At 45.6% G+C, this 13,977-nt stretch overlaps 1 protein-coding gene across 2 annotated transcripts in view; it reads left to right on the top strand.

The window, feature by feature from the left end:
- LOC142543517 (uncharacterized) overlaps positions 1 to 9,956 on the top strand; it is a 58,547-nt gene extending 48,591 nt beyond the window's left edge. For both annotated transcript variants that reach the window (XM_075650830.1, XM_075650839.1), the window contains exons 4-5: positions 8,575 to 9,157; positions 9,244 to 9,956. In XM_075650830.1, coding sequence (XP_075506945.1) covers positions 8,575 to 9,157; positions 9,244 to 9,384 — 724 coding nt within the window. In that variant the 3' untranslated portion in view covers positions 9,385 to 9,956. The remainder of the gene's footprint in view (positions 1 to 8,574; positions 9,158 to 9,243) is intronic.
- Positions 9,957 to 13,977: the final 4,021 nt, after the last annotated feature.

The following is a 13,977-nucleotide window of genomic DNA, read 5'->3' on the forward strand; positions in this document are numbered from 1 at the left end:
CTTAGTTGCAATGGCCTTTCCAAGTTCATAACTAGAGGCCGTAAACACATCCAATGGAAATGTTGAGCCGATAGTTGTCTCATCATTTCTTGTTGATTGATTGAATTTTATCTCTACATAATCAGCTAAATAAAAAGAACAGAATGTCAAACATTCCTCAACCAAATACCCCTCAACAATGGATCCTTCCGGCCTACTTTTATTTCGAACATAAGACTTCAATGTCCCCAAGTACCTTATACCAAAAACATAAATGTTGTATTAATCAGTGAAAATAATAATACAAATAAAACAATATCAATAATATTTTTTTTTACCATTCAATTGGATACATCCAACGATAGTAAACTGGTCCAGCAAGTTGTACTTCAATAGCCAAATGTACAGTCAAATGAATCATTATGTCAAAAAACGAGGGTGGAAAAATCTTCTCCAATTGATAGAGGATAACCGCAATATCTTTCCTTAGACGAACCACATCAATAGGAGAAATTACTTTACAACATAGCTCTCAGAAATACCTAATCAATCTAATCAAAGTAGTTCGGACTGATTTAGACAAAGTTCTACTGTAGTGCCACCGGCAACAACTGCTGCATCAAAATATGGTTGTCATGGCTTTTTAGACCAATAAATTTTTCCGGTTTCATTTTGATCGAGCAAAACTTGCACTACGGAATCCTCAATAAAAATATGGTTTTGTATGCTCAAAATTAATCGCAAGTGCAAGATGTCAAGTAATAGTATAATGTACGTGAGTACGAGTATCGTTCCACTGAAGACTGTAATTGACAATTATTATTTTCAATTATTAAATCTTTAGCAACGAAAAATTTGATTGATTGATTTTTACTACTATAATCAAATAAACATGCAAATAAAAAAGGATTCAAGACTTGAATGATGAAATATAAAATCTAAAATGGTTGGTTAAAATTCAATGAGAAATGAATTTGTTGGGAATCTTAGTCCACCTACCCCTCGTTAATTTATTAATTCGTTCGATAGTGATCGAATGCTTCCGACATGATTTCCTATTCAATTTAACACACTCTCTCGAGCTATGCCAAACTAATTCTACTCAGTGAAGTAATTAAATATCTTTAATTATTTATCAAGAGCGAATTGCATGTCTATATATGAAATCCCATAGTTTTCGACCCTTAGGATTATAACTATCGGCGCGTATCTAATTTCATATCTATGTAAATTGTAGATCCACAGATTACGTTACTCGTTCCTATCACAAACTATTTTTTCGAACTCACTCGCAATATAAAACGTTGTTAAAGTTAGCTACGCTCTAACAACACAATGAAAAACAGTAACACAATCAAGAACAAAGCGACAATCAAAATATAAATCAATTAAATCAAAGTTTGGGGTAAGATACCCTTAAATCCCAACAAATATTTTAAAGTTAGCTACTAGAATTCATAGTAAAAGTAAACACAACAATGTTTAAGGGATAAAAACTAAATTAGAAATACTAGACTAGACGAGATTGCAAAGAACTGTGCTCGGAAATCTTCGAATCTCCAACTCCAAGAACTTTCTCCATGCTTTTCTCCTCTCTTTAGACTTTTTGGCTGATGAATAATGAATCAATCTTTGTGTGCCATCCCCCTTCCATAGAATGCACATCCAGAAAATAAGGTAAGGAATCGGCCAAAAAATCTTGCCAAAAATAGGTGGCGCTCGGGCGGTAGAATATTGCCGCCCGAGCGCCACATCCTCTGTAATATGCTTGGTAAGTGCGGCAGTCGCGCTCGGGCGGTAATATTACACAGCCCGAGCGTCGAGTTCTCTGTAAGTTTATTCTTCGGAAGGCAAATCTTACGCCCGGGCGGTAGAATATTACCGCTCGAGCGCCACACTTTCTGGAAATTGGCTGTGCGAATCACTTCTCGCGCCCGGTCGGTAAATTTTTGCCGCTCGGGCGCCAGCCTTTCTACCCATTTTTGCACATTTTGCTCCGATTTCAGTTTTTCGGTCATTTTTCCTGCAAATTTACCACACCCAAGTGAGACACGATTACATGCATAAGCTTACTCTAAAATGAACAAAATGTAAATGAAATGTACGCCTGCACAATGAAAACACACACAAATCCAATGCAGTAAAACACGTAAAAACCACACCTATCAACCCCCTCATACTAACCTTTTGCTTGCCCTCAAACAAAATAGGTTACAGACCACAACCAAGACATGAAACAAAACACAAAGTGAAAGTACTAAAAAAAACAACTAAACGGATGGTGAAACAGCAAACTGGCATCTCATGCCTCAGCGGGTTTGTGAACCACATCTAATTAGTCCACCCACAACAATTATTAACATCCCTTTCAAAACACCACAAAATATTTTTATTCTGCCAGAACTTGTGGTCGTGTGTGTGTTGTGGATTTTACTAGCTTGTGATTCAGATAGTTTAATTCGCAAATCATGTGGGTCACCGAATCAACAATTCAATGCAAGTTTCTCATCTCCTAAGTTCTGTTTCTATTCGGGACCAACCAGTAAACACATAAAGTTGTAGAGTTTCATAGTTGAACAACAAAATTTAGGGAGTCAATAGCCATAAGTGCTGAAGTGGTTCAGCAAGATTGGGAGTACGTAGATAATTTTCACTATGCGCTTGTCAGAAATTTTATCTGACATTCGTCAACGCCTTACATCTCCATCTTTTTAGCCTTGGGATAGGATTTCATCCCTTTTTAGCTCCCCCACACCTTACATCCCCTTTTGTTTCTCACCATTTTTTTTAAGTGCATAGTTTTCTCATGCGTACTCCCTAGGTTTGGAATATAGGGTATGTTTATTTATCTGGCCTAGAGATGAATTTTTAGGTCCTATGCACGATTGGGATGAAGGATATTTGAGGTATACTTTTGATTTTATACTCGAGTTCATGCTACTGGTCAGTCACTCATTTCAACAGATATTCATTCAAGTTCTACTTGCACCTCATGTTTTTCCAGTTTCCCTCACAGATTATTTTGAACTTAACTGTCATTCGCACCACTACTAAAATCCACTATATGTACATATAAAAACTTAAAATTCACCTGTGATTCATAACAAGTGATAAGACTAAGAAACATGCAGTTGATTTAGACCAAAATCATCATTGGCTACCAATTTACTTGTTTCAACATCAACTGACTCACATGCAAGACACAAACTAAACGACCAACCCCCTCATACTAGGTGTGTGCAATGTCCCCATTTCTCAGAAGACCGAAACACAAAAATGCAAACACGAATGCAGGCACAAAAACAAATGCAAAAATAAATGCAAGAATGAAACAACAATAAGAAATAAACATAACGCAATAGAAAATAAAAATTCAAAGAAGGGGAAACAGTGAACTCCCCTGATCAAGGCTCCTCCTCGTCAAACTCTGGCGGTGACACTCCCGGAACGTCCCTCTGCTGCTGATAGTCATACTGAAACTGGAATGGGGGATTGAATGGCGGGGGTGGTGGTATGTTCCCTGGGTCAGTGCCCCCTTGCACGAGCACAATGCGCATCATGGATTCAATGTACGCAAGATGGTCATTGACGTTCAAGTTGACCTGATCCTGATGCGCCATGAAGGTGAGGGCTTCATCTATTTTGTCATTTTAAGTTCTCCTGCGGGGTTGTGGCGGCCGGCTACGTGAGGCAGCTGTGCTCGATCCACCCACATCTCTCTCGCGAGTGGGGAAGTCTATCTGTCGTTTAGCGCTCTTCCGCTGTAAGTCTTCCACACAAATAGGTTTCACCGGTTGTAGCCATTCCTCGTCATCCCCGAAAACAACCCCTGCTCCTGCACACAACTCCGAGATGATGGTGGGGAAGAAGAGATCGACATGATTGTTGTGAGCACTCATTATGATCTGAGAATTTATAAGTTTGCCCACGTTGATTGCGTACCCTTCGGTCAAGGCAAATAGTATCACCGCCCGCTCTTATGTGAGACCGGCATCATCCTTCGGGCTACAAATAGATACCATAGGGCAATTCCGACTTTCAAATATTTCTCGTCAAAACAGCTTGGTGGTCCGCCCAACGGTTTCCACATAGCGCCCGGAAGGCATAGCGCTGCGAGTATCGTATCATAATTGGGGTCAGCTAACAATGCTTCAAATCGAGAGTCATCAACTTCAGGTGTCTCTAATAGTGCGTTAATTGCAACCGAGTCACATGGAACAAGTCGACCTCTAACAAAAACCGTACCATCCTTCCCTTCCGCGGCATTTGCATAAAATTCCCGAACCACTGAGACCACTGCAGCCGAAGGTTGATTTCAAAATTGTTCCCATCCCCGTCTACCCAACTCCAAAAATGGAACTAAATATCTATCTTCCATTTGCCTACGGAATCCCTTCTCGGAAATTGGGTTTCGATGAATCTTAGCGTGTTCATATCTAGCCCTAGCCGCCTCACTCACAAAACGATGTCTATCAAATGAAGAAGATGAGGATGAAGAGCCGGTAGTACCTTTGCTTCTTGGGTGCCATGGTGGTAGACGATGGAGACGGTGGATGACTGGGGGGAGATAAGTCTTGATTCCTAATGAAGAGTGTGCCACGTTGCCAGAAATTGGACTTGGGAATCGAATTTATGCACAAGAAAACCAAAAAGGGGCGAGAGGGGTTGTTAGGGATTTGGGAACTTTCAGAGTGAGAAAGGGGAAAAGGGGTTCGCGTTTTTAACTGCATGCGCGCTCGAGCGGTATAAAAGCGCGCTCGAGCGGTATAAAATTACCGCTCGAGCGCCGAGCTCTCTGAAGTTTTCATCCCGACTTAAGCGTTCGCGCTCGAGCGGTACAAAATCACCGCTCGAGCGCCGAGATCTCTGCCCAAAATTATTTTTTTTAAGTAAAACAATAAGAAAATGAACTAAAAATCGAATTTAATGCAAGATAAGAGAAACAGAGGTAGTTCTCAATTTATAGTCGAGAGCTTGACTGTCGGTCTGTTTCAGTTCGGATTGTCTTGGAACTGGGTGATTCCAAGTTGTGGCTCAACTGTGCCACCCATGTAGTGCTTCAGTCGCTGGGCATTGACCGTAAATGTCCCATCCTTTCCATCTTTCAATTCTACTGCTCCAGATGGGTAAACTTTAGAAATCACGAATGGACTAGACCATCGCGACTTCAATTTTCTGGGAAAGAGTCGCAACCGGGAGTTGTAGAGTAGCACATTTTCTCCTTCTTTGAATTCTCTTTCGATCCACCTATCATGAGCCCTCTTTGTCTTTTCCTTGTAAGACAGTGTGAGATCATATGCCAGATTTCGGAATTCTTCCAACTGATCCACTTGCGACAGACGTCGTTCACCTGCATCAGTAAAGTTAAATTTTAGTGCTTTTGTTGCCCAGCATGCTCGATGCTCTAACTCTACAGGTAAATGACATGTTTTACCAAACAGTAGTCTATATGGTGTAGTGCATATAGGTGTTTTGAATGCAGTCCTATATGCCCAAAGAGCATCATCTAACCTCACAGACCAATCTTTTCCGACTGGCACCTACTACCTTTTCCAAAATCCGCTTGATCTCTTGGTTCAACACTTATACTTGACCACTCGTTTGGGGTTGATAGGGAGTAGATACCTTATGTGTGACACCATATTTGCTCAAAAGTTTGTCAAAGAGTTTGTTGCAAAAATGTGTGCCACCATCACTAATGATTGCTCGTGGTGTCTCAAACATGTTAAAAATATTTTTCTTTAAAAATTTCAGGACCACTTGAGCATCATTAGTGGTATATGCTTCTATCTCTACCCACTTAGACACATAGTCGACCGCCACCAAAATATATTTTTTGTGAATGAGCTGGGAAACGGTCCCATGAAGTCTATTCCCCACACATCAAAAACCTCACACTCAATGATATTGATACTCACGGGAAGTTTAGGGTCCGATCCACGCAAGCGTCACTAATCCAGACACGGGCTTCAAAATTACCCTAGGCCTGAAATCACAAATAAGACCGTTATGAGGGGGCCAGGAGGGTATCCTGGCGTAGCCCCTCCGACGCTCAAGTCAGAGACTGAGGATATATGGAGGGAGCAGCTAAGGGCGCTGCTGAAAACAATATAGTGAATAGCTTAACTGAACAATCAAACCTGGTATTTATAGGAGGATACCTGGGCCCTTGATGGGCTTGTCTTCCATTTGGGCTAGGGATGAGCCAAGAGTAGTGGGCCCATCCATGTCTTCCATCTGGGCTAGGCCCATCTATGGGATATCACCAGTCTCCCCCTCCCGAGTCGAACTGAATCGTAGGTTCAAAGTTCAATTAGTTGTGTTGTCCTTGGTTTATCGGCGACGAGGACGTACCGTAACAGAAAAATTTATTTCGTTTGTCGTTAACGAACGATGCTTGCCGCTGCGAAAATTATGGGGATCGACCTGCCCGGTCAGGTCGTGGGGGTGTGGGGGCAACGCCCCCATAACTTTTTCAGAAATAAGCACTCGCAAGGGTGATGCCGGGCATTTTTCCTGCCGTTCTTCAGTCTCCCAAGATTTGGAAACAAATCAAATCGCAATCCTGCTCTGAAAGGAAAAGATATCAAATCAAATCACAATCTTGGTAAGATTTGTGCTCCCCCTATAAATATAGGCTCCTTCCGCACTCCAATCCTCACGTCTCCCTGCAAAATTTTCTCTGCCCTCGCACCCACACCGGCTCGCGCCCTAGCACACACGCCGGCTCGCCACGCCGCCCTCGCCGAGACGCAAGCCATTGCCTCGCCTGCGTGCCTCGCCAAACCAGCCCTCACCATCTGCACGCTAGCCCCAACGCGAGCTCGCCCTGCCCCTGCGGGTCTGCTCACCCAAGCACGCCACACGACGCCACGCCCCAGCGTCCGAGCACCTGAGCATCCCTGTGCTCGCCCGCGCACCGCCACGCTCGCCCGAGCAGTCCAAGCACCCACGCTCGCCCGAGCATCCCTACGCTCGCCCGCGCCTCGCCACGCCCGCCCCCGCGTCTGAGCACCCGAGCACCCACGCTCGCCCGTACACCGCCACGTTCGCCCGAGCGTCCGAGCACCCACGTTCGCCCGATCGCCCAAGCTCGCCCGAGCGCCCCCGCACAGCCCAATCGCCCACGCTCGCCCAGCGCCTCCAGCTCGCCCAACGTCTGCTCGCCCGAGCCCTCAACACGCCTCACCAGCGCGCCCCTGCCGCGCATCGCCTTCGCCGAGCGTCCAGCGCACACGCTCGCCCAGCGACAGCGCCACGCTCACCCTCGCCCTCCGCCGCGTGCTCGCCCACGCCGTGCCACGCTCGCCCGAGCGCCGAGCGCCGAGCGCCACACGCTCACCCAGCACCCGAGCACCAGCTCGCCCCTCGCCTGCCGCTCTCGCCCTCTCCAGCCGAGCGTCTGCCCGCCGCGCGCCCGAGCGTCATACGTTCGCCCATCACCCGAGCACCAGCTCGCCCGTCGCCCTTGCACGCCAGCCCTCACGTGCCGTAACGCACCTTGCTCGGCCATCCTTGCGATTATATTGCTTTGAGTATTTTCCCCTGCCTCATCCGGGTCAGAGTTCTCCTCTTCCAGTTTGATTATCCTTAGCACTTATGTCTTCTTCCGATTCCGAATCCGAGTCTAGTTCTTCGAGTGGTTCTGAGAGGTTTAGCGAGTCTAGCGAGTCCAGCAGGTCTAGCAGGTCCAGCGAGTCTAGCCAGGGTAGGACTTCCCTAGCTGATCCTGATTTTACCCTTGATCCTCCTGAAGAGGAAGTCACCGCTCATAGTCGTCCGGGTAAGGAAATTCGTCACGTGACCCAACAAATGAACATATCTGAGGCAGATAACTTATGGTATGGTCACTTGTCATCCCACATTCCTCCTGGTAGTGAGTCGAAAATTAGGACTCTGTGGCACATTCCTTCCTCCCACCAGATCATCATTCCTGGCCCAAAGGACCGACCTTATCTAGCCCCTAAGGGCTATTATACCTTTTTTCAGCATCATTTTGATGCCGGCCTTCATTTCCCCCTGTGTGATTTCTTTCAAGAATTAAGCAAGTACTATCAGGTGCACTTAGGTTTACTCACGCCTAATGCCTTCCGTTTGATAAGCTGTTTCGCTGTGTTATGCAGGGCCCTAGACCTCCCTTTGAATTGCACCACTTTTTCCTACTTCTTAGTTTTGTCCAGGTCAAAAGATGGACCTTTCTATGTAACCTCTCGGTCTAGCCACAAACTGTTCGATGGGGCCCCCAGTCATGTGAAGGACTGGAAAAAATACTTCTTCTTTGTACTGCCACCCGAAGAATTGACTTGCTTTACCGATTGGTACCTTGTCTTCACTAAACCCAAACTTTCCAAGAGTTATAAGAAAAATGAGGAGTACCTGCAGATAATGAGTGTACTAGGAGATCGATGCTTTAACATTCCCAAACATCTATCTGAGGATCTCCTTTGTCATGCCGGGTTAAGTCCCGCTAAAATTAAACTGAAGGAGAATGCTGGTAGATATTCTCACCTTTCCATACTTCTTGTTTTTCTTTTGTTTATTACGTTACTTGATAACATTCTTATTTGGTTCCTTGTCTTTGCTTGCAAGTACTAGAGTCATGAATGCCCTATTTCTCCGTGAACTTTCCAAGATGAAGGCTGGGGGTTCCTCATCAGCATCCCAGAAGTCCGTTACCCCGGCAGTCACGATGGGCCCAAAGGGAGATTGTTCCGCTGCTGAGAAAAAGAAAACAAGTTCCTGTTCTACTACCGCGAAGAAGCCTGCTAGCTCCCCTAGCTCTCCTATTGCTACGAAGAAGAAGAAGGCAGGCTCTTCCTCCTCCGCCTCAAAGCGAGCCTCCTCGCCACCTCCTCGCGCCAAGTCCCCTCCTCCGTCTGGTAAGCAAAAGGCATCCACTGATCTTAGCCCGTCAGCCCCTCAGCATGGCAAGCGCAAGATTTCTGAGATTTCTGTCGTATCAGTCTCTTCTCCAGGGGGGTCCGAGCCCGATGAGGGTCCTCCCCTTGAATCGGCGGTGCATCCTCTATACACTTCGGATTCGGCCATCGTGGGGCGGGGTCCTACTCATCTGGCTCAAAAGATAATGTATCAGTTTCCTTCCGACGCCGATGCATCGTTCATGAGTTCACTGGGGTGGTCAGACCTCCTCCGCCGGACATGCAGCAGTGTCACCGAGGTATACTTCTCCTTATAACCTTTAGATTGATGTTTAATATACATTTGATCTTCTTGTCGTCTTTTCACCCTTGTCTACTTATGCAGGGCATGATGTACGTCGGGGAGTTGGCTGAGCGCGCTCACGCCGCTCGATCCGACTCTTGTCAAGAATTACGCGAGGTTCAGGCTCTCCGCAAACAGCTCCAGGCTACTATTGATGAGATGAAAGTGTCACATGCCGAGTAGCTTTCGGAGTCCCAAGCTCAATTGTCGGAGTCCCTGATCCAGTGCGGCGAGCTCTCAAAACAGAAGAAGGAGTCTCAACGGCTGATAGAGGATCAAGCTAAAGAGATCCAGAAGCTGAAGAAAGAATTAAAGAATTAACAGGCTGAAATTAAAGACGCCAAGGCAAGACATGTTGCAGAAGCATCCTCCTTCAAAGAGGAATTTCTCAAATCCAAAGAATTTGTCGAGATCTGTGGCCCGAAAGCTTTTCACTACCTGAGGGTGGGTTTCGAGGGTGCAGTTGGCCTCTTCAAGGTTCAGGGCTATCCTCCGCCAGGCGCCCCTACTGACTTCATGGACCTTGAGGGCTTCCTATCGAGTCTCCCCCCTGATTCTTAGATTGAGCTCCTTTATTTATGTTATTTTCTGCATTGTTTTACTTTCCATAGGATTATGCGACTTTTGCGATGTTTACATTTGGTTATTTCCTCTTGCGCACTTTTGACATGTACGAACTCGTTTTATTTATGCAATCTTGAGTATTTTGCATTTGAATTTACTGCTTCTCACGAGTTTGTCTCTGATATTATTAACCTGCTAGGGCAAATAAAATCCTCAGTCTCTAACTCTTCTGCTAGGTGATACCTTAGCAGGAAAATAGTAATTCACCACCTCCCCCCTCTAACTCCTCTGCTAGGTGATACCTTAACAGGAAAATAGAAATTCACCACCTCCCCCCTCTAACTCCTCTGCTAGGTGACACTTCAGCAGGAAAATCAACATCATCACCCTCTGCTCCTCTACTAGGCGATGCCTTAATAGGAAAATAAAATCTTCCCCTGCCCTCTGCTCCTCTACTAGGCGATGCCTTAGTAGGAAAATAAAAATTCACCATCTCCACCCCCTAACTCCTCTACTAGGTGACACCTTAGCAGGAAAATAAAAATGTACCACCTCCACCCTCTGCTCCTCTACTAGGCGATGCCTTAGTATGAAAATAGAAATTCACCATCTCCACCCTCTAACTCCTCTACTAGGTGACACCTTAGCAGGAAAATAGAAATTTACCATCTCCACAATCTAACTCCTCTGCTAGGTGACACTTTAGCAGGAAAATCAACATCATCACCCTCTAACTCCTCTGCTAGGTGACACCTTAGCAGGAAAATAAAATTTTCCCCTGCTCTCTGCTCCTCTACTAGGCGATGCCTTAGTAGGAAAATAAAAATTCACCATCTCCACCCTCTAACTCCTCTGCTAGGTGACACCTTAGCAGGAAAATAAAAATGTACCACCTCCACCCTCTGCTCCTCTACTAGGCGATGCCTTAGTATGAAAATAGAAATTCACCATTTCCACCCTCTAACTCCTCTGCTAGGTGACATTTTAGAAGGAAAATAGAAATTTACCATCTCCACCCTCTAACTCCTCTGCTAGGTGACACCTTAGCAGGAAAATAAAAATGTACCACCTCCACCCCTTGCTCCTCTACTAGGCGATGCCTTAGTAGGAAAATCAAAATTCACCATCTCCACCCTCTAACTCCTCTGCTAGGTGACACCTTAGCAGGAAAATAAAATTTTCCCCCTGCCCTCTGCTCCTCTACTAGGCGATGCCTTAGTAGGAAAATAAAAATTCACCATCTCCACCCTCTAACTTCTCTGCTAGGTGACACCTTAGCAGGAAAAATAAAAATGTACCACCTCCACCCTCTGCTCCTCTACTAGGCGATGCCTTAGTAGGAAAATCAAAATTCACCATCTCCACCCTCTAACTCCTCTACTAGGTGACACCTTAGCAGGAAAATAAAAATGTACCACCTCCACCCTCTGCTCCTCTACTAGGCGATGTCTTAGTAGGAAAATCAACATCATCATAATATAACAACATTCATAAATTCGAAAAGAAGAACTTGATTTTATTGAATTCCAATGGATTACATAAGAAAGTTCAGAAAGTAAAATACATTGACGACAGAATCAAGAATAATACTTCCTAAGGTGATAAGCATTCCAAGGCCTCTTCAAAGCTTTGCTTTGCGCATTCTCTAAGTAATAGGTTCCAGAGCTCAGCCTCTCGGTCACTTTGAAGGGACCCTCTCACTTTGGGTCCAGTTTTCCTCTCTGCTCTTCTTACACCTTCCTCAGAACCAAGTCACCTACCTGAAAGTTCCTCTGCACGACTCTTCGATTATAAGACTGTGCAATGCGGTTCTTATAAGCTTCCAATTGAATGCTGGCAGCCTCCCATTTTCCTTCCAAAAGAACAAGGTCAGTAGCGCGTCTCGCACCATTGTCCTCGTCATAAAACATCACCCTCGCCGATTCCAACCCGATCTCAGCCGGGATCACTGCTTCATTACCGTAGACCAAACTGAACGGAGTTTCTTTGGTTCCCTCTCTCGGAGTGGTTCGGTATGCCCATAGGACACTTGGTAGCTCATCCACCCAATTGCCTTTGGCTTTGCCCAGTCGAACTTTCAGACCCTGTACCAGCATCTGATTAGTCACCTCCGCCTGGCCATTACTCTGCGGGTAAGCTACAGAGGTAAAGACTTGTTGGATTTTCATCTCTTTACACCAAGCTTCGATTTTGGCCCCTTGGAACTGTCTCCCATTATCGGATATCAGCCTCCTAGGTACCCCGTACCTGCATACTATACTCTTCCACAAGAATTTCAGGACGTCGTTCTCAGTGATTCTGGCCAAAGGCTCTGCTTCCACCCACTTTGAAAAATAATCAACTGCTACCAGCAGGAATTTCTTTTGAGCTGGAGCTATAGGAAAGATCACACAATATCCATTCCCCACTGGTCAAAGGGACATGCGGCCATGACAGCTTTCATCATCGCGGCCGGCCGGTGATTCAAACGCGCATGACGTTGACAACTATCACAAGACATCACTAACTCTTGAGCATCATGCAGCACTGAGGGCCAAGAATAACCGGCGAGCAGCACCTTCCTCGCCAAGGCATATGCCCCCAAGTGATTTCCACAATATCCCTCATGAACTTCTCGGAGCACATAATCAGCCTCTTGGTAACTCAAACACCGAAGAAGCGGCCCTGCAAAAGATGTTCTAAACAACACTTCCCCAATCATTACATAACGCGAGCATTTCATCTTCAACTTACGAACTTCACGAGAGTTATCAGGAAGCTTTCCCTCTTTCAGGTAATCAATTATGTCAGTCCTCCAATCCTCTTCTCCATGCTCAACTGCAGGTGAACTCGTGTGAGGTGTGAGCTCAACCTGAAATACCACATCTCTAGTCTTCCAACTTCCCATCGTTCCAGCCATTTTGGCTAGAGTGTCTGCCTTTTCATTTTCTTTCCTGGGAATCTGTTCAAATGTAATCTCTGTGAATTTCTCTCTGATTCTGTCCACTTCTCGAGCATACTCAATAAGCTTCTCATCTTTCACATCATACATCCCCTTCATCTGTTGCACTACCAACTGTGAGTCAGAAAAAATAAGTACCCGGGTAGCTCCCACATTTATGGCTGCTCGAAGTCCTGCCAACACAGCCTCATACTCTGCCTCATTATTGGATGCTCGAAAGTCCAACCTTACAGCCAACTTCACTTCTTCCCCAGCTGGTGAAATCAGTACTACTCCCACCCCACTTCCGTCCTTCGACGAGGAACCATCCACATACACCTTCCAAGGGTCCTCATTCTCCTGATGTACAGTCTCAGCCAGAAAATCGGTTAATGCTTGTGCTTTAATAGCTGTTCTCGGCTCATACTGGATGTCATATTCTCCCAACTCCGTAGTCCACTTAACCAGGCGGCCAGACATATCAGAATGAGTGAGAATTCTGCCTAATGGACTGTTAGTGAGCACCACAATCGGATGAGATAAGAAGTAAGGCCTCAAGCGTCTGGCTGTAATTACCAACGCCAAAGCCAATTTTTCCAACCCCGAGTATCGGATCTCTGCCCCCTTGAGTGCATGCGAAACATAGTACACCGGCTGTTGAACTGATCCATCAAGCTTGACAAGGACCGAACTCACGGCCCCTTCAGTGGCAGATAAATATACCCACAAAGGCTCCCCCGCGGCCGGTTTGGCTAGAACAGGAAGCTCGGCAAGGTACTCCTTCAGTTCTGTGAAAGCCTTCTCGCAATCCGGCCCCCACTCAAATTTTTTCGCCTTTCGCAGGGTCCGGAAAAAAGGTAAACTTCTATGGGCAGATCTCGAGATAAAACGTGCCAGCGCAGCAATCCTCCTGCCAACTGCTGAACATCTTTGGGCCCCTGAGGAGAAACCATATTTTGGATAGCTTGACCTTTCTCAGGGTTAGCCTCAATTCCCCTCTCCATCACCATATAACCCAGAAACTTCCCACTCTTCACCCCAAATATACACTTTTGAGGGTTCAACTTCATCCCATAGGACCTGAGGGTGGAAAAGGTCTCCACTAAGTCAGGTATGAGCAGGGCTGAATTAGACTTCACCATGATGTCATCCACATACACTTCCACATTCCTCCCCACCTGCTTAGAAAAGACTTTATCCATCAACCGCTGATATGTGGCTCCGGAATTTTTTAGTCCGAAGGGCATGACCACGTAACAGAAAGTTCCTTCAGAGGTGATGAAATTTACTTT

This window comes from Primulina tabacum, chromosome 1 (assembly GCF_025594145.1).
Source record: "Primulina tabacum isolate GXHZ01 chromosome 1, ASM2559414v2, whole genome shotgun sequence".
Classification (NCBI taxonomy): Eukaryota; Viridiplantae; Streptophyta; class Magnoliopsida; order Lamiales; family Gesneriaceae; genus Primulina; species Primulina tabacum.